General features: G+C 51.5%; 1 protein-coding gene and 1 long non-coding RNA gene across 11 annotated transcripts; both read right to left on the minus strand.

Annotated features, from left to right (window-relative positions):
• Positions 1-2,001: 2,001 nt before the first annotated feature.
• RGS16 (regulator of G protein signaling 16) lies at positions 2,002-7,696 on the minus strand. The gene is made up of 5 exons (XM_021063763.2): positions 7,532-7,696; positions 6,507-6,617; positions 5,724-5,788; positions 5,262-5,428; positions 2,002-3,916 (listed from the first exon to the last, which is right to left on the minus strand). The coding sequence occupies exons 1-5, from the start codon at positions 7,573-7,575 to the stop codon at positions 3,701-3,703; spliced, it is 603 nt and encodes a 200-aa protein (XP_020919422.1). The 5' UTR covers positions 7,576-7,696; the 3' UTR covers positions 2,002-3,700.
• A 1,401-nt stretch (positions 7,697-9,097) lies between these two features.
• LOC146400176 (uncharacterized) lies at positions 9,098-27,310 on the minus strand. 10 transcript variants are annotated; one of them, XR_014816461.1, is made up of 6 exons: positions 27,224-27,310; positions 25,996-26,192; positions 19,979-20,255; positions 18,818-18,947; positions 13,746-13,919; positions 11,692-13,610 (listed from the first exon to the last, which is right to left on the minus strand). It is a non-coding gene; the product is annotated as an uncharacterized LOC146400176 (long non-coding RNA). The 10 variants fall into 10 exon arrangements; XR_014816466.1 differs by having other exon boundaries at positions 13,746-13,837; positions 18,818-18,949; XR_014816463.1 differs by lacking the exons at positions 18,818-18,947; positions 19,979-20,255.
• Positions 27,311-27,637: the final 327 nt, after the last annotated feature.

The following is a 27,637-nucleotide window of genomic DNA, read 5'->3' on the forward strand; positions in this document are numbered from 1 at the left end:
TCTTTTCCTCATAAAGCAATTTGAATAACCAGGCGAGTTTAAAGGATTTGGGAGCCTGACCTGATGTAGCCACAGGGGGGCAGCAGAGGGTGAGGATGGGCCAGAGCCTTTCAGTGCCACAAGGAAGCAACAGCACTGATTCAGAAATAGCACCAGCTGGCCTGAATTAATGGCTTGACCTTCTGCTTTCTTATCTGGAATTCTGGAGTGCATCTTACATCAGATGAAATATAGCATGGAAACATCTGTACTATACCTGAAAAAGTAGACCTGGAATCCTGGCTTTGAATCACGACTCTTCCATTGTTTTCAAAAAGTCAAATAGTTATCGACTGATGCCTCCTGAGTCCAAGGCCCTGTGCTAAGTACCTGGAATCAGATCATAAGAATAGATAATATTCATGGGACGTTAGTGTGGTGCTAAACACTTTTATTTCATCCCCTGTTCCCTAGGCAGGGTGCATTCTTATTGTCCTCATTTACAGATGAGGGACCCAAGCCTTGGAGAGGCTTATTAACTTCCCAAGGCCATACAGCGAGTGAGCCAGGAGTCCAACCCCAATATTCCTGCTCCACAGCTCCTGCTCTGAATCGCTTTACTGTGGTCTGTTCTGTCCCATCTTATCAAATAATACGGCTCCTGATCTTGAAAGAGAGCGGTTTAGGGAAAGAAAAAGCGCTGTGGAGAGAGAAGTAGTGCTTCCAGTTCGCACGTGAGGCAATCAAGGTAAGAATGGTGTCCCAGAATCACGGAAGTGGCAGAGATTAATTCTCTGCAGTGGACGTCTGGGAAGGCTTCACTTGAGGAAGTGAGGGTTTGCTGGATTTTCAGGAGTTCTTTTGAGGAGGATATGTTCCTTCTCAGCCCCCAACCCCCAATTGAAAAAAAAAAAAAAAGAAGCCATTCAAAGCAGAGAGGACAGCTTGTGTCTAAGGGCCGTCTGGGCAGGAGATAAGTCAGGAGAGGGACTTAGGTGGGATCAGAGCCTCACATGTCATCTAAGAGATGAATGTGCCCTTATAGTCAAAGGGAAGCTGTCAAAGGGCTTTGATGCAGTCATGGTGTGCTCAGTTCTGTGTTTTATGAGTAAAGATGGACCCAGCCTGGAAGGTGAGCTGGAGGGGGAGAGGACTGGGGAGGGAAACCATGTGGGAAGCTGTTTTTGGAGCCCAGATTAAAGAGGATGAAATTTGCCTCTAAGAAATCTAGGTGAACTGGGAGAAGCAGCGTCTTTGTATCAGCGTTAGGGAGACAGAAGGCAGTAGACATCAGAGGGGCACATAACGACCTTGGCTTTGACTGTGCTCCATATGAAGAGCCTGTGGGACGTCTGGGGAGAGGAGTCTATAGGAAGCTGGAAAGGGTCATCTAACTGGTCATCTCTTGCTGGATTTAAAAAGAATCATTAACTTAAGAGACATTTGCTAAACATGTATATGCTAGCACGTTCTATGGGTGTAGAACATTGAAGAAAGGTCATGTCTCATCTCAGAGACATGATGAAATTACAAAGAATACTAATTGTTTTTAGTTTATATGACATCACAGTGGCACAGAAGTAGACCCCCCCAACCCACCCCCCCGCACCCCAGTGGATAATGCATGGTTCATTGACAAAGGAGAACCACCCCTTGCTCTGTTCCAGGAAGAACTTGGAACGGCTCGGGCTGGGTCCAGTCGACAGAGGAGATGGGCTCTGAAGTGACAGCTGAGCTGGTCCAATCCACGCGACATAACAGCTTGGCTGTTGCATTGTCACCCGCTGAAGGAAGTTACCCATAATGGTGGCCACCATGAGAACCAGTCAGCAGGCAAAGTGGGTCTTCGCCTTGTGCCTCTGCTCTTAACCTAAGAGCTCCCCTGTCTGTGTCTGTCCTGTGGCATTTCCAGAGGCCCTCTCTCCCAGGCCACCACCTCCCCCCGCCACCCCCGGCCTCCCAGCCCCCAGGGAACTTCCCTTTCCCTCTTCCCCGGACCCCACAGCCCCTGCAGACAGGATCTCACATTTGGGTTTTATTTTTATTTCACAATAAAATCACATGCTAAAACAGGAAAAGGAGGGTTGAGTACACCATTCGTATCTAGGAAACCAGCTCCTGTGTCAACAATAAATAAATATTTAAACAGCGAGGAGTTCCTGACAGCCCCTGCGAGGTGGCCAGCACTTCTGGAGGAAGAGTCCAGTGGAGAGGGAGCCAGTCAGGCTGCCAGCTCCCGTGGAGACTCCAGCAGAGGCCAACTCCAACGGCAATAAATAACAATAGCAACAACCCAACGACAGCAACAAAAATAATGTGCAATGACCATTGTCACAAAACCAACAATATGTTAGACTTAAATAATTTTCTCCTGGAGGAGTTCATAGTGCAGAGAGAACAGTGTGGATTTTCCAGGGGCAAAGGGGGGCTGCCTGGTTAATTCACCTCCCCCACCAGCCTGGGCCCGTGGAGAAGTCCCACCATGGAGCACATGTTAGGTGAGGCCCTGAGGTGAAAAGCAGGTTCTGATTCCCACCCCATCCTGCTCCTCCCAGCAGCTTCTCTGCCCAGCTTCCACAGTCTGTCCAAGGGTCGTCAAGGTACCTGCCTCCTTTCTCCTGAAGCCCCACTGAGTGCACCTCACAGCCACAAAAAAAGAAACACTAGGTTCCCCTTCCATCCTGGGGAATCCCTTTGTCCCTATTTTCATAACCACAAAATAAAAAAGAGAGATTGGCTTAAAATATATATATAAATATTGGCTTGATTTGAACAGGACTTTGTGGAACTGCCAAGAGATGTGTTTCTTAAGATGCCTTTCTTCTTCGTTCCACCTGCTGGCACAGGAGCTGGAAGAGCCGCTCACCACGAGGCCCCACGCACAGGTAAGGGCAGCCCAAGGCTTAGAGGGGGCACGTCCCAGCCAGAGGCCCTCAGCTGGCCCTGCTCACAGGTGGACCCTGCCACACACGCGGGGTCGGGGGCCACCAGCGAGAGGTCACCAAAAGCACCGAGGTTCATTTCCCATTAGCAAGATGGCCTCTCTTCAGGGCTTCCTGTTGATTCGGAAAGAGACTCGAAGACCAGTTTCTAAGATAAAGATCTCACTGGGGACAAGCGGCACACGGGCTCTCTGGCCTTGACAAGGCTGCACGGCTGCACACAGGAGTGTTGAGGAGTGCAAGCCAGGGGACCCCAGGGGCGGCCAGTGGCAGGTGAGAGGACCGGATGGCAGGGCTCCCCATGCACGGCTCCCCTCGTGCCCAGGACAGTCGGGGAACTAGGAAAACGGGATGCGATCAGAGGGGACTGACGGGTCAGCAGGTCAAACGGCTGACCTGGCTGGCCTTCCCTCACTCGTTTTCAAGTTTCCCTTGACCCAGACATTTCCCGAAGCACCCTGGCTGATCCCTGGCCCTGATGAGATCAGCCAGAGCCAACGAGGACTCTCACAGCACCGTTCTCCCCTCACAGCCCCGAGAGCCCTGCACAGCTGTCATCTTCAGCCCTCGTCCACAGGCCCTAGAAGCAGGGGGACACTCTCATGCACAGAATTCAGTCCCGCAGTATCTGGAGGAGAGGACGTCACCCATCGGGCGTTTCCCTTCACTGTCCTTGCTCTGCAGAACCTGCCTCCCGCACCCGCGCGGGGCGGCGCCTCGGGGATGGGTGACTCAGCCTCTCTCTGCCCGGCTGGCTTCCCCTCCTCCGGCCCTGAGGCTCAGGTATGGGAGGGCTCGGCTGGGCTGCCGCTGGACGGGGAGGCGGAGGCAGCTTGGGCAGCCAGGTCCCGGTAAGCGGGGGACTTCAGGAAGCGGGGGTACGAGTCCTTCTCCATCAGGGTGCGGGTCTTCCCTTGAGCCACGTCGAAGCACGTGGCCGTGGCGGCCTGCAGGTTCGTCCTGGTCAGCTCTCTGGTCTCATGGTCTAGGTTTACCTGTGGGAGGGAGAGCAAGCCCATGGGTGAGCGGGCGGTGGGTGGCAAGTCGAGGGGGCCAGCAGGCCCGGGGGCACTGGGAGGTGGGGCGGTGGAAGGAGCACCGGGTTCTGAGCCAGGAACCCAGGATCTCCCAAGCTGACCATCAATGGGCTTTTCAGCTCTGGGCCTTCCCCCACCTCTGATCCAGGGTCTGACCCACAGTCTCTCCGAATGACCCAGGACGTGTTAAGACTGGATAGAAATCCAATCTCTTTGCACCTGTTCCTCTGCAACAACCTGAGTTCACAGCCTCATCACCCCTCCGCTAGATTAGCGCCAGCGCCTGCCCGCTGCTCTCTCTTCTCCCTTCCTCCCCGATCTCTTCTCCACCCAGCAGCGGAGGGAGCCTTTTAAAACCAAGTCAGTCTGCTGTTTCCTGTCACTCAGAGGAAAAACCAAAGTGCGCACTGAGCCGGCACAGCTCCCTGGGCCTGCACCTGGCCATCTGCCACCAGGTGACACCATTCCCCCCCCACCCCCCCCCACCCCCGTCTCCCTCCGCTTCGCCACTCCCCACGGGCCCACCCGCTGACTGGTGACCACAACAGGCACTCTTTCATGTCTCTGTTCACATGTCACCTTATCCGACAGCCCACCCCTCCCTTCCCCTTATAAAAGGGAAAGACCTCACCTCCTCCCACCCCAGACTCTGCTGCTGTGTTTTTATCAGAGCACACATCATTCCCTGGCAATATTTATGTAATTGGTTACTGTCATCTTCTCCCACTGGAGGAGACATTTCTTGTTCCCGGCCATATTCCCAATGACTATAATAGTACCTTGCATCTAACTGGTGCTCAACAAATCTTTATGGAATGAAGGTGCTCAAAATAAATTACAAAGATATAAAAGCAAGGCATTACTACTCTCCCTCCACAAGGTGGCGCCATATTCTTTCTCAAACAGCGGCGGCTGAGGGACGGTGGAAAGGTTCTCAAGGACCAAAGTCCTAAGGCAGGTCCGCCAGGGAACTGAGCCAGGTTATCCTATGATGACTTATTCCCCACCCCCCAGCCGCTTAAGTCTTTTAAGCCTCTAAAAAGGCCTTAGTTTACAACAGTGGGCATGGACAGAAGCCAAAAGCCCTGCCACCCCCTCCAGCCCCATTGGTGCATCTGAGGGTAAGAGCACCCAGGGATGGCCCAGAGCCTGGCTTTTTCAGTCTCCAGCCTCCTGTGCCAGATGAGGCCATGCTACTTCTAAACGCAGCCCTTCGCCTGCTGGCTTCCCACCATCCCCAGTTCTCAGTGGGGAAGGAGCAGCCAGGGTCTAGAGAATCCCTGGAGTATGTCACGCCTCTGACCTCTTTAGGGGCTTCACTGCGAATGAATTCCTCAAAGATCCTGTGTGCCCGGGATGCCAGCTTGGTGGCTGACCGGAGCTTCTTGAACTCCTCACAGGCCAACCAGAACTCCAGGTTCTCTTCGCTGAACTCCGTCTTCAAGAAAGTGTGGAAGGCAGCCACTCCATCTGGATTTGCAGGAAGAGAGGAAGAGACAGGTCAGACAGAGGGGACAGCCAGCAGGGAACCACAGAAGAAAAGACAGCAATTGTAGTTAATGGCTCTATTTTTAGGATGTAATTTTCTCGAACAAGGACCTGCCTTTGTATTCTGCGTAGAGGCTGGCACACTAGGGGATTGTTATTATTGCTACTACTACTATTATTGTGCCCACGCCTTCAGCATCCTGCAGGCTGACTCCACCACACATGGGCTCACATGTGCCCTCCACAGACAGACACAACACAACAGGGTCCCACTCACTTTTACTGCTCAGCAACAAGTCAAATGACTCTCTCCATCCCAGCACGTCTTCTGAGAAGTTTCGGCTTAAAAAAAAAAAAAAAAAGGCAAGATTTTACTTTTCAAAAAATCAACAAACTAATGCATAGCACAAATCCTAGCCAGAACTGTGATGGAAGCTGTCTAATTCCCACAGATGCTGGCGTGGTGATTAGTGGAGCTGACTCCTCAAATGCTTGGTTGGGGTTAAGACAAACAGTTGTGTTTTCTAGAGGACAGCTCAGTAACCAGAAGCCAAAGCAGGGACCTCTTGGGCCTCAGTAAATATCTGAGACCGTGTCTTCACTGTCCAAAAGTTTTTCTATTCCCCTGACTCTCTGAGCTTGTTTTGACCGCTTCCTCAAGGCCATAGGGCCTCATGAATAGAGACAACGTCTACCCATAAACCCAGGGCCTGGCACAGTTGCTGGTCAATATACAAGGGCTTCCAGGCAAAGTGCATGCTACCGGAAGTAGAGCCATTGATGAAAAGCCCTCCGGTGGTCCTGCCCCCGCCCCAGCCGTGGCTGCATGTTCAATAACATCTCCAGGTGGGAGAGTCCAGTGACTAGACATGCTGGCCCTGGGTAGATTTGTCTGTTGGTGGACTTCAAAGCCTTGAGCCACCCACCCGGTCACCCATGAGCCAGGGAGCCACCGCAGACCAGCAATCATTACAGGGGTCATCACAGTCCACCCTGACATGTCCTAATTTCTCCTTGTATTTCCTTCTCCAGGGGCCCCAGGCCGGCCGGCAGGACTCACCCGTCTTTGCTGTGTTTACTGCCCCACTCGAATTTGCCAACACTCGCGGGATCGGAGCCCAGCTCTGACTTGTGAAGAAAGATCCCCAGCCGGGTCTTGAACTCTTTGGCTCTGGAAGACAACGCATGAGCATGTGAGGAATCTCCGGTTGCTTGGCCAGGGCAGAGAGATTGAGGGGGTCCCAGGAGAGCTCATGCTGGCGCCCCCCCAAAGCTTCCTGGGACACTTGGCTATTCCCAGGGCATAAACGTTGCTTCTCTCATCAGTATCATGAACCCAGAAACAATGAAAGCAGTCTTTGAGCTGTGCCTCCATAGGTCTTATACTTTCTGGGTCTACAATACAGCTGTATTCATGGGCTTTTTGGCATTAAGTCACACCAATCTATCTTTGTGCCAGCTGATGAGCAGAAGGCAGTTCAGCACACTCTGGGCTTGTTACAAATATTTCTAGAACTGTGTGGAAGTTGATTTCTACCTTCATCTTTACTTTTTCTTTTCCAGCCTCCAGCTTCAGCAAAGATTGGTGAGGCTGAGAAGTCCCCTGGGAAGTGGGCACATCTCTCACCAGGTGGGGGGAAGGGGGGGACGCTGAAAAACACTTCCCTGCCTTCCCAGCACCTGAGGAGGCCAGGGCCCTAGCTCTGGGCTTTAAAACGAAAACCAAGTGCTTAAGAAACCAGGGAAGACAGTTCTGCCTGGTGATGCCAACACCAGGTCTTCCTGCAGCCGAGACTTCAGCAGGTCAGCCAGGTAGAACTGCAACTTGTGTCAGAGGATGGGGAATGCCAATAAGCAGCGGACCCTCTGCTTCCCTTTAATTCGCCTTCTCCCTTCTGGTGGTCCATCCTCCTCTTAGACTCTAAGGGAGGCATCTGTGAACGCGGAACCAAGTTGACCTCCACCTTTCAAGTTACTAGCGTCCCATGCTCCTGCCCACCCAGGTCCCCAAGGCTGCCGCTCCGCTTCCTAAGGTTGATGGGACTTGGACTTCTTTCTCCAGGCAGCTGGACAAGCTCCTCTTACCTCTCCAGGCAGGTGGTGGGGAAGGCAGCCAGGGTCCGGCACATGGCTGCTGATGCAGGGCAGCACGTCGTGGAGAGGATGGTGGCGGGCTCCTGGGGACACCGCAGAACCCAGGGAGGCAGAACAGCGGCAGCAGCTAGCGCCTCTATGCAGACTGCGTTTATCAAGGGGAACCTCACTGAGCCAGCGGCTTTTATTCCCTTGGAGGGGGCGGAGCGGGGCTGAGAGCCGCCGACCAATCGGAGAGCCGTCCTGAGCGCGGGCGAAGACGGAGGCGGGGCCGGGGGCTCGAAGGGGCGGGGCGCGGAGCCTAGGATGCGCCGCTACCCTGCTACCCTCGTGCAACTCTCGCACCGCAGGGGTGCTCACGGGGCTGCCCCCTCCTCCGGGCGGACGGCGGCGTGGGGAGGGAGGCGCGGCAGAGAAGTCGCACGTTGTCGAGACGCGCTCGCACCCAGTTAGGTAGGAAAAAACCCTGTCGGCCGTTAGTAAAAGCAGGAAACCAACTCAGCGGTGCCAGGAGGATTTGCGTGGGGGTGGCGGGTTGGGGAGGTAAGCGAAGTGTGGGTCACAGCCTGAGCCTGAGCTTGTTAGGGCTCCACGGAGCAGAGCACAGGGTGCAAGACAGCATATTATGCTGGTGCCTTACATTTCTTGTGCTTCTACCCAGATGGCCACGGGTCAGCCCAGGAAGCCCTTTACATCATCACCGCCATTTTAGAAATGAAGAAACCGAGTCAGAAAGTTAAAAAGACGTGCCCAAGATCAGAGTTAGAAATAGACAACTCCCCCCGTGGGCCGGGGGGCGGGAGGCGGCTTTATTGAGCAACTGCTAAGTCCCAATCCCTTTCGCTAAAACTTGAGTTAAACCCCTTGCTGAAAGTCACACAAGGTTTTGCCAGAATTCAAATATGAATTTACCACACTTTTCTCTACTGCCCTTTCCCAGCTGAGAATCCCAACACCTTTGTAACTGATGAACGCAACTTTTAAGTATTTGCTAGTTAGTTCAGCGCCCTCATCTCTGAGATAAAGGTAATGGATGCCCTGCTTCTCTCCTCACGTTCTCATAACGGCATCACAGCCTCCCCAAGGCTCCTCACATGCCTTTGGGATTGCAATTAAGAGGCTGCAGGTGAGGTTAAGTGTGTGTGATCTGGAGATGGATTTCTCACTTTCAAATCTGGGCTCTGCTGTTTACTGGTGGGAGACCCGGGACAAGCTTCTCAACCTTTTCATGTCTCCATTTCCTCGCCTCTAAGATGAAAACGTGATGCATTTATTTCATAAAGTTGTGAGAACTAGATAAATTTAAGTTGTACTTGGAGTTCCCCAGGAAACAAGGAACATAGTTCCTCTGAGGCAGAGGCTGGCTGGGGAGAGTTCTCGGAACTAAGAGGGTGTGAGGGAAGCAGGGTTGGGCAGAGGGGGGAACGGATGCTGAAGCTGGTCCCAAGGGATGCTCTGGAGTGGGATGGCCCTTCAGAGCAGTCGCTGCAGTGAAGCAAGGGGCGGCCTTGCGTCCCACATCAGCTGTTCACTGGACAGCCTAATTTTTTTTTCTTTCTTTCTTTTTTTTTTTTTTTTTTTTTTTTTTTAGGGCTGCACCCTTGGCATATGGAGGTTCCCAGGCTAGGGATCCAATCAGAGCTACAGCTGCCGGCCTACACCACAGCCACAGCCATGCTGGATCTGAGCCGCGTCTGCGACCTACACCACAGCTCACAGCAACGCCAGACCCTTAACCCACTGAGCAAGGCCAGGGATCAAGCCCGCAAACTCATGGCTCCTGGTCAGATTCGTTTCCGCTGCGTCACGATGGGAACTCCAGGCTGGCGTAATCTTAAACAAGGCCGTTCCCTCTGCCAAGAGCAGCTCCTGGAGAGAGACTGCTGGGAGCCTACAGCAGACAGCACCCTGGGGAACGAGGGCCTGATCCCAAACGGATCTGGAAAACGCACCCCGGCCCCTGCCACCACACCTGTACGGTGCTTGGCACAGTGCTTGGCTTGTAGTCGGCACTCAGTGTACCTCAGCTCTCAGGTTTACGTAATAGGGATACTGGGCCTGCTAGACAATAAGGAAAGGGAGCGTGTTTTTGTGACTCTTGGAGTCGAAGTGTTTTTCACAAGGGGCATTTCAGAGTTGCTACTCCTCAGCGAGGCCTGGAAACGAGTCAGAAAAGAGTGCAAACAGCAGAGAAGAGGTTCCACCCGAGTGAGAGGGCCCAGGGCGGAGGCCCAGAAAAGCTGGTCAGGGAAGGGAAGGGGAAGCACCCGGAGGGGGAAGAGGGGAGGAAGGTCTGTGGGACCATCACTGAGGCACTGCTGGAGCCAAAGAAGCCCCCATGGCAACAGCGTGCAGCATGTTCTGCCAAAGCAGGCCCCCTTGTTAAGCCAGGGCGGGCAGAAGAGGAACCAGTTAATCCAAACCAAATGCGCTCTGAGCAGCCAGAGTTGAAGCCTCCCCAGCCTCCCAGAAGGTCGGTGCATTGGTTAGCGGAGCACGGGGGCAGGTGCAGCAGCAGCGCACATGTTGGCAGCCAGTGCCCTTTCCAATGCCAGCATCCAACCTGCATCCCATCTCGCCCACCTTGGCTCTTATGCTGCTTTTCTCACAAGTCCAGGGCTGGACCAGTATGGGGCAGGGAGATGGACCAGGGTTGGGAGGGGGGCAGCGGAAGGATGCCGTTTGAACATTGGCTTCCAGCACAGTCCCTCGCCCCCACCCGGCCGCCCCATCAGCAGGACGTTCCACCCGGAGGAGTTTGTCAGCTGAGCTGAGGGTTGTTTTTTCACCTGATGCTGCTCATGCCCCAGCGCACACTTTCATTATGCAGCTGCCAAGTGGGGCCATGGGTAGTGCTGGGGACAGCTTTTCTTCTAGTGAGAAAAGCGAGTTTGTGGCTGGAATGAACCTCGGGTTTTACCCTCAGTGGCACCAGGTTGGACCTGGCCCCTGGCAACAATAATGGTGATTAGGCAGACAACCTCCTCAAACCTTCCTGTCCTTTCTGTGAATTGGCTTTTACATTTCCATTCTGCAGACAACAAAACAGCAGAGCCTAAGGCGCCCTTAGTTAAGTGCACTGGAGCTGAAAACAGCTGAACCCTGGGCCCAATCTCCAGATTCCTGAGCAAGGACTTTTTCGTTTGATAAAGAAAGCGAAGGAGACAAAGGGATGCACAGCGCACAGATCCGAGAGCGCAAAGCTCCCTGCTCAAGATGAAGAGCCCTCTCTCCGCTCAGCCTGCCTCCCAGTTGCCATGGTTACCTCTTCGGTTTCCAGGCAGAAACTTTTTTGAAGTTCTCGTTTATCCCAAATTCTCTTCCCAGCAGGTAGGTTGGTTGTGTCTGCAGTTTGTCATGACTCAACAGTTGCTGTCCATCCAGCTGCGCTCGCCTGTGAATCACACGGGCTTTGACGGACCTGACCTCGTTTTGGCCCAGCACTCCCAGCGCAGCTGCCCCCTCTTTAAGGGCGAGTATGGGGACACAGCTCTGCAGCCTGGGTCATCTGGTGCCAGGATTAAACCTCACACATTGTCACCGCCCCACTGTCCTCCACGGCCTTCAGTCCCTCTGACCTTCCCCCACAGCCTCACTTTTTCCACGGAGGCTAAGGTCTAGATGGGACCTTTGCTGAAAACGGTTAGAGGCAATGAAAACACTTTCTTGACTTCTGATTTGGTACGCTCGTCCCCACCGTGGTCTGGACCTTCCAAAATCTACTAGTCTACTCAATCTGCTATAAATATTTGTTAAGAATGTACTATGGGAGTTTCCCTCGTGGCTCAGTGGTAACGAATCTGACTAGCATCCATGAGGACGCAGGTTTGATCCCTGGCCTCGCTCAGTGGGTTAAGGATCCAGCGTTGCTGGTGATCTGTGGTGTAGGTGGCTGATGTGGCTCAGATCCAGCATGGTTGTGGCTGTGGTGTAGGCTTAAAAAGACAAAATAATAATAATAATAGTAATTGACTATGTTCCCAAGAACATGGGGCAACAACAGCGTCTAAGGCTCTTTCCTGACTTTAATGACCTCCTGTTTCCTCCTTGCTGAGGAAACAACTACCATGGGGTCACGGGAATGGGTGGGGAGATGACAGGAGATTATTGCCTGGTGTTACAACAAGTGTCCAGGAAAGAGAGAGACTGGAGAGGGTCAGCGGTGTTTTATTTGTTTGTTTGTTTTAAAAAAGAGGAGTTCCCACTGTGGCGCAGCAGAAATGAATCCAACTGGTATCCATGAGGATGCGGGTTCGATCCCTGGCCTCGCTCTGTGGGTTAAGGGTGTGACGTTGCCATGAGCTGTGGTGTAGGTTGCAGATGCAGCTTGGATCCGACGTTGCTGTGGCTGTGGTGTAGGCTGGCAGCTGTAGCTCTAATTTGACCTCTAGCCTGGGAACTTCCATATGCAGTGGGTGCAGCCCTAAAAAGCAAAATAAAATAAAATAAAACCTCACACATAAAAAAAGAAAAAAGAAGTGAGAGGGTTTGAGCCCTGTGGAAGAAGGTCGGCCTGCAGAAGGAAGCATTCTTCAAGGGGGACGGACAGCTAGGAAGAGCTTGCTGTAGTTTTAGGGCACAGCAAAAGTGCACAAAGATTTAGGAATTCCTTACACACAGGCAGAGGCTGCTGAGCTCGCAGAGCACACCCTTTTAGGTTTTAGAAGCACAAAAACAGCAGGGGCGGCATGTATCCTCGGTGGCCACTGGCTGCAGGGGGAGGTCACCACCCTCAGATATGAAATTGACAGTCTCTGGGGGCCAGTTCCTTGCCAGCTCAGGACAAGAACTATGGGCACCCTCCCTTCCTGGGCCCGTGAAGTTGACACAGTTCAGTCTGGGTGCAGGAAACGAGTGTTTTCCCCTGATTATCCTTTAGGGCACCAGGGGCAGCTCACTCTGCTGGCTGTACTATTCATCTCTGATCTCTCTTGTCTTGGAGGAAGGGATATGCCATTGGCAGGGCCTGCCATTCAGTGCCTTCCAGATGGGGCATGTGACAGCCGCGGGGAAGTAATCTACCCACAGTGAGGCGGCCAGTAAACAGGTGCCAGGATTAGAACCCAGCTCTGTTGATCCAAACGCAAGGCTGCGCCTGCCCTGTCCTCTTGCTTCTGGGCTCTGGGGCTGCTTCAGGCCACGTCTCCCTGCGGCCCTAGTCAGGGCCCTCTCGGTGCTCACACAGGCTGCAGCTGGTCCACGGGGCCTGTTCCAACCGGAAACCCCAGCCTTTGAATATCTCACACATGTGCAGAGATGTCAGGGCCCACCTCCAGGGAGGGTTGGCCACCTCCTGGGTGTTAGGGACCCTCTATGCCCTCTCCCCTTCCTTGAAGTCATCCTCCTTGAACCCCCATCTCAATGGGTGGGGGGGGGGGGCGAGGCCGAGGCAGGGGCACAGAAGGAAAGCCATTTTGTAAGAAAGCAGGAGGCTTGACAAAGCATCCAGGCTGGCTGTTAGCACGGAACAAGTTGTGAGGACACGTGCCTCTCATCATGTGCCGGTGGCCCCTGAGCCGAGGGAGGAACGTGGCTGGCTGTGTGAGCCGCTGGAGGCAGGCCGGGCAGAGTTGGGGGTGGGAGAGGAGGGGGCAGGGGGAGCCTCAGGAACAGGTGGGCCTTTCACAAGCTCCCCGGGCCATCAGCCCCTGACATAGCAGATGTCCTAGAAACAGGCCCAGGTGGACAGAGGCAAGCGCGCAGCGGGGGGGCTGCGTGATGTTTGGAGAGAAAGAAACGCGCTCTGCCTAATGGGCCCCACACCTCGGAGTGGAGGAGACACGCGCTGGGCTGTGTGACTGAGCCCCGGCCAGCCGCTACCTCTCCACCCGCCATCTGGCTGCACTGCTCCACTCTGGCCGCAGGAGAAGCTGCTGGATCCGGATCCCGAGGCTTCCCGAACCCCCCGGCTGTAGTAATAGCGATGACAGTGGCTCCCATGAAGCCAGCGTTCCCTCTGCTCTATGTTTATGGGCTTTCTCATCTCAGCTCATCCTCAGGCTCACTTCTGCACGAGGTACGCTCCCTGTTGTTGTTTTACAGATGGGGAAACTGACACGTAGAGCCGCTCCTGGAGGAAGTGACAAAAGGGTGGAGCCATGATTTGATACCCGGTCATCTGACTCCAGCGTCCCCGCAGTGAGCCCCTCCGTAGAGACGTCCCTGTCCCTGCCCCCTCCAGAGGTGCAGAAAGCTCTTTCCTGACCTGAGTTCCAAAACACGCTCCACCTCAGCTCCCAGGGCATCTGAGAGATGGTTTAGCCTTTCTTCTCTTTTAGCTCAATCTGGTCTTCCTTTCTTGGGAACAGGAAAGGACCTTTCAGCTTCCAAGGCACAGTGCATGAAGGGCCAGCTCTGCCAATGCCGGCAGCTTTTGACTCTGGAAACAGGCAGATCGCCTAAAATGTCTCTCTATTTTAAGAACGGTACTTTCACTTACCTAGCAATTATCCAGCCCTAGCCTGCAGTTTGGAGTCTCTCACAAATGAGCTCATTTCATGGGAACCTGCCATGTGGGCGGGGCCAGGTGGGCACCCCGCCTCCCCACCTAGTCTCCCACCTTGGTGGCTGCTCTCATCTTTGTCCCTTCCATATAGGTGTCGCCCAAGACTGTGCCCCAGCCGGCGGGCCAGCCGCTCTCTTTTGCCTCAGCCCCCGCCACCAGACTAAGTTGTTTTTGCTTCAATCACTGTCTGTATGCTGCTGCCCACCCCCGTCTCTGTCCCCTGCCCGTGTTCGGGACCCATATTTCCACCTGCATTTTAGGTGTCTTCATACTTATCCAAACCTCATTCGATGTCGCCTATTCACCATCACACGTGACTCGATGAATGGGACCGATGCATGGCACTAAAGCATCCATTTGCTCTCGAAAAGAATCTTACGGTCCACAATCCCTCACGTCCCTCCCTCCTGTTTCCAGTCAGCCTCCACGTCCTGTCTACGTGAGTACCCTCTCTGGACTCTCCCCCTCCATCCTCACAACCACCGTCCACCTTCTCTAAACCATCTTCTCCCATCCTGCCTATCCTGCCCACTCTGGTGCCAGAGAAAGATGAATGGGAACGTGTCCTTGGCCACTTAGAGCCTCTCGTATCTCCCAGCTCCACCAGAGCCACACCGAGACCCTCGGCAGGACATTCATTCCTCCACAGTCTGCTTCCAATCGGTTGTTCCAGCTCCCTTCCGACCAGCTCCCCAACCACGTCGGCTCTGCTCACACTCCATAAGCTGTTCCCCTGAACACGCCACAAAGTTCACCCATTTGCTTGCATGTGCCTTGGCTTTGCCATTACCCGGAAGGACCTTCTGCGTTTGTCTGATAAACTTCTATTCTTCTGACAAGACCCAACTCAAAATTCACCTCTTTGAGTGCCATAAAATGTTGAGGACTGAATGTCATGACAGCCCTCACTGACTTCGAAACGATTCAGCCATGTGCCTCCAACCGTGGGTATATATCTACCTGCTATATCCACCTGTGTATATATCAAGAGAAAGAAAGATAATATGGCAAATGCTAGCAATGGCTGAATGTAGGTGGTGGTTATACTCATCTTTCATTGCCTCTATATGCTTGAAAAAGTTTACAATTAAAAGTTGGGCCAGGGCTGGGGGAATCATTTCATCTGCGAGTTTTCCTCATCGCCCCCAGCAAAGGGAATGACCCTTTTGATTGCTTTCCCCTAACTCTCATACCTGCCAACACCACAGCATTTTACGACATTTCTTGTTACTTTGCATATAGCAACTTTCTCTTCCATAAATTGTAAACCTGCAAAAGCACAGCACCTGCAGCCAGCAGGCACTCAATAGCTGTCCATTTGCATGAATGAATGTCCTCTCCTAGGAGGCTGAGGTGGAGAAGCAATAGCCGTAGGAACAGGAATTAGCGAAGCCCAGCCCCCCGGGCTCTGTTCTCCATCACCTGGATTTTCATGGCACAGGAAAGGCACCATGGTGTGGGGGAAAAGATAATAAATGCCTGTTTACTGAATGACAGAACATGGTTTAAAACCAGAGTCCTAGCCTCTCTGACTAGTTCTGTGGCTAACCAACTGTGTGACCTTGGGCATTCGCCAACCTCTCTGTGCCTCCGTTTCCTCACTTGCAAACAGGGAGTTACAAAGTCTGTCCTACCTAGTGAATGGGAGGAATGGGTGCGACTGTGGTCTGAGATTTACACAAGTAATAAGACGCTCTCCTCGTGTTTGTTATTAAAATGAGCAAGACTCTGTCCCTACCAGGACCTGTGAAGAATTCTGAGTCACGCTGTTGGGGGCTGGGGGCGGTGCTTCGCTTCCTTGAAGGATGGGAATTTCCACCCTGGCTGGAAGGAGTGAGCGCCTGTGGCTTGGGCCTCATTTTCTCCCACCCCCGCTTTCCCTTTCCTCTGACCAATCGACAACTTCTGGGAAACAGAACCAGGAATCTTAAAATAGAGCAGCAAACATCTGGGCTCATAGCCCCTGGCTCGGTTGCACCATCACTGGCCTTTGGCAGCAGACACAGAGAAACAGATGGCTCACATGGTACCTGGCCCTCTGCGGAAGAGCAGAGGCCATGGAAAAAGTAACACGCAGGTTCTGGAGAAAAGCAGTCATCCAGGAATGCGGTGTTTTGATTGGCTGCCCTGCGCCAGCCTGTCCCAGTGCAGTGCTCTGCCCCCGAATTTCTGTATCGCCCAAGGCCTGGGGCTCCCAAGAGGAGCGGCTCTTCCTGGAAGCAGAGGCTGTTCCTCTGGCCCCAGCAGGAAGACAGCGAGAGGCCTCTGAGGAAGAAAGTAGGGGTCCATGACTCAGTGGTCTCAGAGAAGCTTGGCTTCCTAGGTCCAGAGCAGCACCCAGCTTGGGGATGCTTATGTAACCAAACACTGGCAGCATGAAATACTCAGGTGAAGAGAGCACGCTGACGACTGGGCAGACCCCAAGTTTCGATCTGGTAAACTTTCAGTCTAACCCTAGGGCAAGGGACCTCCCCTGGAAGTGGAGGTTAAAGCGATGGAACAAAGATCATCACATCCTGAAGAGCAGCTGTATTCTTATTTGGATTTCTCCTAAGTTCATCCATAAACATTGTGCCGCGTCCTCATCTCATAGGTGTGCTCATTTAGCAACATGTACACAGGCACTGTCACTATCCCTGCTTTACGGCTGCGGAAGCCGAGACACACAGAGATCTCCCAGTGGCAGTGCCGAGGTTCACACCCAGGTGGCCATCTGGCCCTGGCGTCTGTTGGGGTAGTCAGGACGCTACACCAAGCAGCTTCTAGGAGCCTGGCAGTGGATGGGTCCCAGAGGATGGCAGATGAAGCCCTAGGCAGCTTATCTCCAGGGAGGGAAGAGAGATAATGAACAAGCATCAAATTGGTAAACTAACAACCAAGAATGATGAATGCAGTAAAGGAAATAGCAGAGGGGGAACTGCTTTAAGTAAAATGGTCAGAAAAAGATGTGTGTGTCAAATTTCTGTTGCTCTGACTTGAAGAGAAAAAACGTTTATAGAAGGGAGCTTGGGGCAGCCCACAGAATTTTCAGGAAGTCTCAGAACACAGATAAGAACAAAGGGAGGCTCAGCAGCCAAAAATCCCTCCACAAAACCACTGTGATGAGGACCCAACAGGTGCCACGGCTGAAGGCTAGACGTCTCAGCCTGCTGCACAGCTAACGCTGGAACTCCCCAAACGCCCCTGCTGGCTGTGCTGCCCCTGGAAACCGGATGCTGCCGCCACCACGAACCCCAAAGTGGATTCTCCACCACCCCGTTTCTTTGCATCACCAGCTCCTGACGCAAAGTCCCTGCTGCTAATGAGTAGCCCTGCTACTTCTGATGCAAAGTGCCAAGCTATGCTAGGCAGACACGGCAGCCTCTGGCCCCAGGCCAGTTGCTGTGAGACCTGCGCTTGGGGCTGACTGCCCATCTACTCTTCACTGAAACCAGAAACGGATGGCAGCCTTTCTCTTTCTCCTTGGTGGGATTTCAGCCTCTTTCAACATCAATAATAGCTATTAATTTTGAGTGCCTGTTACATGCAAATCCTTTACAGACATCATGTCTCAGGTTTACTGCCTCTTTGCAATGTGGCTACTTACTCTCTCCAATTTGGAGGGCGGACTCTAAGGCTTAGAGAGGTTTAGAATTTTGTCTGGGATGTGGCTGAGCCCAAATTTGAGCTCAGATCTGTTATGCTCTCGGGTGCTCCCACTGTCTCCCAAAGGAGTTGAAATGTAAGCAATTTTTTGGCACAGAAGAGATCTCTGCTGCCAAATCCCAGCCATGTTCCATGGATGGGGGCGGGGACGGTAAACTCCATCTGGCATCGAGACCAGAGTCTCCCCAGCCCTTTACCTGCCAATCACCTACATCTCCTGTTGCTACCCCAGGACTGCATCTGTCCTAGCCTCCCAGGTAGCCAAGCTCTGTGAGGCATTTGATAGGAATCTCTGGTGCCTTCTTTGTCAAGGCAGACCTCTTCACCCACTGAGCCGTAGCCCGCTAGGGCTTTGTAAAGCTTCTCTGGAGCTCTACACCTCTGGGTTTACACTGCTACAGGCAGGGCTCACTTACGCAAAACACACGTGGACCCCAAAGCTGCATGTGAATTGCACTTTTGTGACTCGATTCTATATCTTCTATCATTTCAGAAACTGTTAGTCTCCAACTGCTCTTCAGCACACGTTGATAACTGGGTATTTCAGCTTCAAGTTTCATGGCCCGCTCCCTTCGTACTTTTCTTGACAACCAAAGATCCATAGGTCAGTAGTTATATGTATCAGGGAAGCTCACCATTAATGGACTTCCAAGTGAAATGGCCTCGTGAAGTGAAAAAAAATTGCTCCTTGATAAGAAAGATCATCCCTGAAGACACCTGTCTTGTGAACTGGATTTCTCTTCTCGGTTTTTATTCCTCAGAGAGTGTGTATATACTTGGGAGTCTCATAATAAAGAAGTACTTTAAAATGGGTGATTTGGTTTAAAAAGAATAGAGAGAGAAAAAGAACGGCAATGAGAGTGAAATGAATTTCTGGCCCTTTTGTTACTGGTTAATTGTGGGCCATCCAGCTGGCCAGGCAGGACTCAGTTTCTCTTTTTGAAATTAAAAAAAAAAAAAAAAAAAAAAAAAGAAAAGAAAAGAAATTCAGAGAATAAAGTCTTTTGTATATTTCATGAAGCTCTCATGAGATTCGAATGAGGCTCTCTGGTTAAGGCCTTTTGAGATGAGCACAAAGTATTATTAGAATGCAAGCACATGCATCTATTAAGAGAAAAGCATCTCACCTCCGGGTATGATGACGAGGTTGCTGTCACGTCTTGCTAAGTGCTCTCCCCTGGGCCAGGTTTCTCTTTTCCCAAAGTGCTAGCACCTGAGTCATCCCCAGCAAGGAAGGCTGGCATTGCATCCTGGACACTCTTCCCCAAAGCCCAAACGACAAAACAACAACAACAAAAAATGGCTATAAAATTGAAAACTCAGTCTCTGACTGCTGCTGGAAATCTGCACAGCAGTGAATTTCCCCTGGCAGCAGACAGCTGCTGTGTTAGGTGTGAATCAAACACACAAACCTCTGGAGATTTGTCTTTCACTTCCCCAAGACACAACTTAGCAGAATTACTGAAAATATGGTGATGCGTTGCCTCAGCACCAGGACTCTTGGGGAGACGAAGGGGGGATGGTGGGAGGGCTGTTTCTCACCAGTGCTCAGGAAGGAGTCCAGTCCTGTCCCCATCCTCTTGGGTGCCTCCATGGCCAGCCACCGTCTCTCCTCTCCACCCTGCCTTTCTGGAACTATCTTACTCTAAGAAGCCGGGCCAGACCCCCAGCTGCCCCAACATCTGTTTGGGACTGCGGTTACATCTCCAGAGGCACGGGGGCTCTGCCTAGAGAGCTCTGGGCAGGAATCAGGCTGGATTCCTGATTATTCTCCCCCATCTCTCCCCTGATTCCTTGAGTTAGGACCCCTGTCCATCTGTGCATGCGTGTGGGCAAGTGTGCTCATACGTGTGTGATTTCTAAGCTGAGGGACTGAGATTCTCTCCAAGGATGTCAGTAGTTTCAGCTGCATTGGTTTGACTCTCCCACGGGAGGGTTGGTGATCCCCTGATGGCATATGAGTGGGATGGTACAAGGTAGAATCACTGTGCAGCCTCCTCCCAAGATGGCCTCAGGCTAGACTTCCCCATAAAGAGGCTGAGGGAAGCCAGAGAGCTGACAAAAGCCCCTCCAGAACTCCTGCGTTTGGGGCCTAGGAATTTATTTTATGTCACTAGTATGCAGTACATTGGCATTGGTTTATATGCAAATGTACACATACCAGCTATGAATCCCAGTCCACAAACTACTCTTCTCTTTATTTTCTATAGTTAACCTAATTTCTCCATCTGAGCACCCATTCTGCAGACTGCCAGAGAGGCAAAAACGAAACAGGAAATCAGACCTACCCTAGATACCTTTCCATGAAATGGTACCAGGGTGATGAGGCTTTATACCACACCGAGGCATCAGGTGGTTGGAGTGAGTGGCCCTCTGGTCCTTGGTCCTTTTTCTGCTCAGGTTTTGGTGCAGACAGCCAGTGTCCCCATCCACAGTCGGGCTCCAGTAGCAGCTGTCGCTTCCTAGCTTCTCTTGCTGCACAGCAACGTTTTGAAGTACTGTCAGTGGGCCCGTTGCCCTCCTGGCCATGCCTCTCAGGGTCTTGCTGCCTCCCTGGGGACACCCCTGGAAAAGAGGGCCCAAGCTTCTTCTGCTTGGATGACCCAGCAGCTGTTTCTTTTCCAGCCCAGCCCCAGAAGAATCTCTTTGCAATGGGGAGGTCAGACTGCTCCAGAGAGGAGCTGACATTTGAGGTGCCGCTCTGAAAAAGCCCCCCTCGCACACACAAGAGCTCCCAGTCCCATTCTCAGTGCTTCACTCTTAAGTATGAGCAAAGAATCGAGGATCGCCAGGCCTTTGAGCAAAGTCTCAAACATGAAAGAAAGAGACTAAAACAAATAATAACGTAGAAGGTTGGAGAAACAGAAACAATGCAGGGAAAAGGAGAGAAGGTAAAACCCATCGTGAATACCCTCCGAGAAGCAGGAGGAAATATTGCATCATGAAATAAGAACAGAATTTTGCTTTCTAAGGACTAATCAGAAAAAAAATACAAGGCCTTGGCAATTAAAAATGCTTTCGCAAACCAAACAAAAAAACGACCAGCAGAAGCATCCAAAGACAATGTTCAGGAAATCTGCCACAAAGTAGAAAAAAGGATAAAGAAAAGGACAATCAGATAAAATGAATAAGAGCATAAAGCCAAGGAGTCTCATTTCTAACTAATAGGAGTGCCAGAAAAAATATAAACAAACAAAACACTCAGAGTGGGGGGGGATTATCAAAAAAGAGACAAGCAAACCATCCCCACAGGGAAACCAGAGCCTTCTCCAAATTGGCGAGGCAGTTTGAACGGAAAAAGCCCCCCCATCAAGCCCCACATCATTGTAAATTCCGAACCCTGGGAAAAACGTCCTAAATGATGAGAAGCCAGGGTGACAAGGGAAGGAGGAACTGACCACAAATGATAAACAGGCATCAAAGTAATACAACAACACAAAAACAGGACAGCATCTTCTCCGGAGTCCTAAGTGAGCACTCCTTTCAACCTGGACTTCCACCCACTCAAACCAAGAGTGAGCAGAGATGAGATTTCTAGTCACCTAAGTTTCCAAGGAGTTCCCATTGTGGCTCGGCAGGTTTAAGAACCCGACATGGTCTCCAAGAGGACATGGGTTTGATCCCTGGCCTCGCTCGGTGGGTTAAGTATCCAGCGTTGCCTCCAGCTGTAGCCTAGGAGGCAGATGCAGCTCAGATGTGGCGTGGCTGCAGGCCCGCAGCTGCAGCTCCAATTCGACCCCTTGCCCAAGAACTTCCAGGTGCTGCAGGTGAGGCTGTAAAAAGAAAAAACAAAGTTTCTGAAAAATTATCTCCCATGTACCCTTTTGTAGAAAGCTACTCCTGCAAAGGACTCTCTGTTGAAATAAAAACAAGAAAATAAGAACAAGAATAGGATAGGGTGGGAGAGAGGACCTAGGAGACGAGGCGGCGGTGAAAGGGATTGTCAGGAATTTGGCAAAGGAAAGGGCTTTGGCATCTAAAGGGCAGACTGGAACAGCCACCCATCTCTAATAAGGGGGTCAGAGGACCCCCAAGAGAGGTGTCTGGGTTGCTGGAGCAGAGTGTGCTGTTATCGGACAGGCTTGACAGTGTGGACGTGTTCCTGGACGGGGTTTTACAGCTCTGGAAGCGCGTGGGAAGACTTGGGTGTTGACAGAAAACTAAAGACAAAAGTTAGAGGCAATTGTTAATGCCAGGGTGGCAGGGCGGGCATCATACTCAAGAAGGGCTATGTAATTCGACTGGCTTAACAGGAAACTACATATACATTGTTTATATATATATATAAACAGGCTAGGGGTCTAATTGGAGCTGTAGCCGCCGGCCTACGCCAGAGCCACAGCAACACCAGATCCGAGCCGCGTCTGTGACCCACACCACAGCTCTCGGCAACGCCAGATCCTTAACCCACTGAGCGAGGCCAGGGATCGAACCCGCAACCTCATCGTTCCTAGTCGGATTTGTTAACCCCTGAGCCACAGCGGGAACTCCAACAGTAAACAACATTTATACAATCCTGATAAAAGCAGTGTTAACCAGAAGCTGGGAGAGAAACGGGGAAAGTACACGAGTTTAGAATCTGCGTGACCACAATGGGAAGTCGAGAACCCGTGTCTAAAATGGATGAATCAAGAGTGAGCAGCACCCTCTGTGAGTTAGAAGTAGAAGGGAAATCACCAGATAAATAACTTAACGTTGAGTTCACGGTGGTTTTCTGTGTGGAAAGGGAACTGGGGCAGAGGGGAGGGGACTACGAGACAGCCCGTTTTTATCATGTTTTTTTTCCACATATGTAATTTACAACCCGTTTCCCAGCAAGGCTTTTATTTAAAATAAAAGTATATTAAGTGACCATTAAGAATGGGCCCCGCTGGTCATATGGGTGAAATGGACACATAAACGGATCAGTACAGGAGAGAGTTACAGGTGCTACCTGTGCACAGGTAAGGCATGGGCATAAGAAAGGGAGTGCGGCCAATTCTACCTATGAAAGGAGGACCAAGAACATTCCTGACGTCTGCCCTTCCTCTTACCCAGGGTCACAGCTGCCCATGTGTGCATACAGATGTGGCTTACTTCCCACGAGCCCGAGAAGCAAGGCAGAAACTCGCCACACACTCCTGGAGACGTTGGTAGGCCCTGCCAGTTAGAATCCCAAAGCTGAGCATCCCTCTGCCTGGGCTGGAGTCCTGGCCCTCCCACCCTTTAACTGTGGCATCTTGGACATGCAGCTGATCCCTCGATCTCCTCAAATGTTCCTACCTCATAGGGTTATTTCGAGGATTAAATGAGTTAATGCGGAAAGGGCTCAGAACAGTTCTTGGTCCTGGTAAGTATAATATCCTCTCTGTAGCCACCAGGTGAATCTGCTGGAAAAGCAAGGGGGTTACAAAGAACTCGCAGCCTGGCCCTGTCCTCCAGGGGCTTCCAGAAGCAGGTAAGTAAGGAGTAGGGCAGCAGAGGTGCCCACGAATAAGCATATTGCAGCACCAGGGTCCAGGTGGTTGGACAGGGAACTGGGAGGGATTAATTTCCTAGAGGGAGAGTCTGTTAATATGTGTCCATGGGAGGGTCGGGGCGGGGGGACACCTTTTGGACTGTGTGTCCAGTATCCCCTTCTCCAGGAATTTCCCCTTCTCCTCCTATCTCCACACAGTCGCAGCAGAAGCTGCTGCATTCTTAGAAATCGATCGTGCCTGCTTGACCAGAGGGAGCACATCCGCATCAAATCGGGCCAGTCAAGTCTGGGACTTTTTGACCCAAGACTGAAAGACAGAATGGTCCCCCTCCATGTCTTTGTGTTAGGACCAATGTGTAAACTTGGGCATGACTAGCTATTTTCTGCCACCTGGGAAACAGAGAAAAACAATCCGCAAGAAGAGAAAAGGACACGGCAGGTGCACATCCTAAAAAAGAGAAAGAGAGGGAGAGAGACAGGGCTTCTGGGTTCCTTAGAGCTCTGCTCATTGATTCTGATCCCAGCTGGGAAGCAGCCCTGTCCAGATTCCATGGGATGCTCCATACTTTGGCCAACCCCCCCTTTAGAGTCCCACTGCTTTGAGTTCAATATATATTGCAAAACAAAATTTCCTTAGTAAGAGAGGGGACCTCTCCCCCTGTGACCTCCTGTATAAGCAGCAGGAAAAAAAAGAAAGATCTGACCATATTTCCTGGCCTGGTGAGGCGCTGGGTAAGTCCAAACCTGGAAAAACCCAAAGAAGTCCCTAGGGTTGTGTTGAGATGTCAGCTGGCTCTGGGCCCAGGACAGAGCAGCACTGGCTTCCTGGGAAGGACTTGGACTGTGGGATGGGAGGGGAGGCAGAGGCCCTGGGCTCTGGGGAAAGGCAAGGGCATCTGTGTTTAGGATCACTCATGCCTGAAGGGTAGACACTGCCATGGGAGGGTGTGAGAGGAAGGCGGGGAGACCCTATTGCTGTGGCCACAGCCAGGTGAGGGATGGGTGGGAGCCACAAGGCCAAGGTGAGCTGGAGGAGGAGGTGGCCACACGAGATGCAAGGGCTGGCCAATCAGTAGTAGCCTTTGCCAGCCATTGACTCTGTCCTTTCCTGCCCGGTGTATGCTTGGCAACAAAACTGGGGGATGAGAGAATGAAATCCCAGCTTTTTGGAAACCCTACTGTGGAGATAAGTCATGGTTTATGAGGTGTTCCTACTGTGCTCCCCGAAGAAGGTGTGATGAAGAATCACCAGCCATCAGCTAAACACACTAGTCAAAGCTACAGTTCAAATACTCCAAGGAGACAACGATCAGAGAGCATGGCTGCTCAGGAAACCTGGGAAAGCTTCCCAGAGGAGTGGACCTTAAAGGATGGTTAGGACCTGACATTGAAAGGCCAAGCTTTATAGTATCCAGTCACCAGATATTATTCCTCTTTGTAGCTCCAGCTGCCACAGTCCTAACACAGAAGATGCGCAAAATGTTTTGCCTGATCAAGTTGGCTTCCAGGCAAAAGGAATAGCATAAATAAAGGCAAGGGATGGGGTCCATGTATAGGAACCCCAAGGAGTAATCCTATTCGTTTTTAACAGGAGGCACAAAAAAGCCATCAACAGAAGGTATACTAAAAAGGAAAGCTGAGGCCGGAGCTATAACTTAGGAGGGGCTGATCGGTCTTTGAGCTCCCTGAGGACAGGCACCACGACCTTTATCGCAGCCTGGCTAGTCAGGGGTTCAAAGCCCTGCAGAGCAAGTACACAGAGAGCATTTAAATGAATGAAAGGCTATTGAAAACTATGCCATTAACAACAGGTTTACCACTGGGTTTCTTTAAATCAAAATCCCTTTTGTCCATTTAAGGTAGGACTCAGTGCCCAGAAATGATTTTTTGCCCACAAGTTTTAGAATGAATCCCATTGATGCTGTAAATGCTTTGACATGGGGACCTGGGTCTGAATCCCACTTGACTCTCGGGGGACATACTCATTTCTGATTCCTTGTGTTTTCACGCGAAGGGCCTCCCGTGGAGTTGTACTTACAGCCTCTCTCCCCAACTCTCTCCCTACCTAACTCCGTCTTACCTATGGAAGCAGCAACTTCCAAACTGGCTGCTCCCCAGGAAGCCCCAAATCCCTATTCTTTGCTGAGTGGGATTTGGGCCTGAGCGAAAGCTGGAAATTGGAGGGTGCAGTTCGGAAGAACCTCTCAGCAGAACCGTGTGGCAGCACCTCTCAGCCAAGCCTTCCAACCCAGCCTCCATCTGTTGTGAAGCTGTCATCCTGTGTCTGACTCCTGAGCCAGACAAAGGGTTCAGAACTCAGGAAGTTAGTGGGGAAACCAGGTGTTATCGGCTCCCCCAGACCACAGCCCTTATGGCCTTGAGCATTTCCTACCAGGAAGATGGCTATGATAGTAACAGCCATCACACCAGCTTTAGTGAAAATTTTTAAAGATAATACGTTAGATATTGTCTTAGTTTGGGCTGCTTTAACAAAAAGAGTGTATCTGGCTTAAACAACAAGAGTGTCCTTTCTCACAGCTTCTGGGGGCTGCGAAGTGCAGGTCGGGGCAGAGCCAGTATGCGGAAGGGCCGGCTTCCTGGCTTACAGACAGCAGCCTTCTCACTGTGTCCCCACACGGCCCAGAGAGTGAGCCTCTCTAGCCTCTTTTTCGTCTCCTAAGAAAACTAATCTTGTCATGGGGACACTACCCTCCTGACCTCATCTTTACCTAATCACCCCCGAGGCCTCACCTCCTCGTATCACCCCCTTAGGGATGAGAGGTTCAGCCCCGGACTTTGGGGAAGACCTGAGCATGCAGAGAGTCAGAAAATGTTTGTTCTCGTTACCTCCTTTTCTGAAGTGCTCTTCTTTAAGGCAGGGTCTATATTCCATACGTTTAGCATCTTTGTGGATGTTTCATGGAGGTTTAAGAAGTGGACGTTCCGGCTGTGGCGCAGCAGGATCAGTGGCATCTCTGCAGCACCGGGACACAGGTTCAATCCCCGCCTGGCACAGCGGGTTAAAGGATCTGGCGTTGCCGTAGCTGCAGCATAGATTGCAACTGTGGCTCAGATCTGATCCCTGGCCCAGGAACTCCATTTGCCATGGGGCGGCCAAATATGAAAATAAATAAATATAAATTTTAAAAAATCTCGGGGTTCCTCTGTGGCTCGGCAGGTTAAAGACCCAGTGCCATCCCTGCTATGCTCAGGTTGCTGTGGCACAGATTCCATCCCTGGCCCAGGAACTTCCACATGCAGTGGGAGCAGCCCCCAAAAGATAAGGACATAAATAACCAGAAAAAGATTTTTTAAAAATTAAGACATTTTTTCAAATAAATGAAAAGTGGAAATGATCATTGGCTGGCCTCCCAGCAACTGATTCATTTCTGCCATATATCTTCCAACAGCTTTATTAAGGGGTAATCAATACACAATCAAGGGTACATATTTAAAGTGTCAACTCTGATGTTTTGACAGAGGCGAACACAGTGAAATCATCACAATCAAAACAGCACATCCATTCCCCTCCAGAGTCACTCACACCTCTGTGTCATCTCTGCTTCCCACCCTGCTCTGCCCTCCCATCCCCAAGCAACCACAGATCTGCTGTCTCTATGGATTAGTTTACAATTTCTAGAATTGTACATAAAGGGAGTCACAGTATATTCTCTCTCTCTCTCGCTCTCTCTCTTTTTTTTTTTTTTTTTTGCCTGTCTGTCCATATTTTTGAAGAGCAGTACGCAGTCCTTGAGCAGAGAAATATACTTATCTTGGAGCCCAAGGACCAGGGCTCTCGTGCTGAGTCGACGGTAACGTCATGTGACCTTGGACTAGTCATGTAACCTGTGCCTCGGTCTCTCTTATCAGTCAGATGGGACATAGTAGTGTCCCCCCTACCTTACAGATTCATCTATAGAGGAAATATGTCAGAAGGTATACTACTAGAAAACACAGCGCCCGTACACATGTGAGTAGCTAAATGATATTTAGCAATATTAGTCTGGGCTTTTTTTCCCTCCTACCTAAAATTTCCTCTTTTGATGGCTTCCTCTCTTCAAGCAAGTAATCGTACCTTCTTTTGTCCGGGAAGTGTTGCACACAGCAGGAAAACAGAAGTAGATGCAGATCTTCCTGGCTTTGAATCTCCCAGACCCTAAACCTTGAGAAGGGTTCAGGATCACAGAAGAATAAAAGGAGGAGTTTGTGAGTTCATAGGGATGGTGGCTTAGGACCGTGGTGGGGAGGGCGTGGCAAGGACTTCTCACCAGGCTCCCAAACAGGCCTTCTGCTGGCCTTCCCCTGCTCCCCTCCCCCCACAACAGCAAATGACCTTGTCCCTTGTCAGTCAACCAACACTCCGCCCGTCATCCCTACCCCTCTAGGCTGACCTGGCTTCTATCCTCTCTGCTAAATCACTTGTCACTCCTCCCTCTGCTTCTGTCTCCATGTATTCCTGTGGGTTACAGATGTTGCCTGATTTCACTGA

The sequence above is a fragment of the Sus scrofa genome, chromosome 9 (assembly GCF_054392235.1).
Source record: "Sus scrofa isolate SSC_HxYL_T2T_F1_AM1 chromosome 9, Sscrofa_HxYL_maternal_Yorkshire_Landrace_v2.0, whole genome shotgun sequence".
In the NCBI taxonomy this organism is placed as follows: domain Eukaryota; kingdom Metazoa; phylum Chordata; class Mammalia; order Artiodactyla; family Suidae; genus Sus; species Sus scrofa.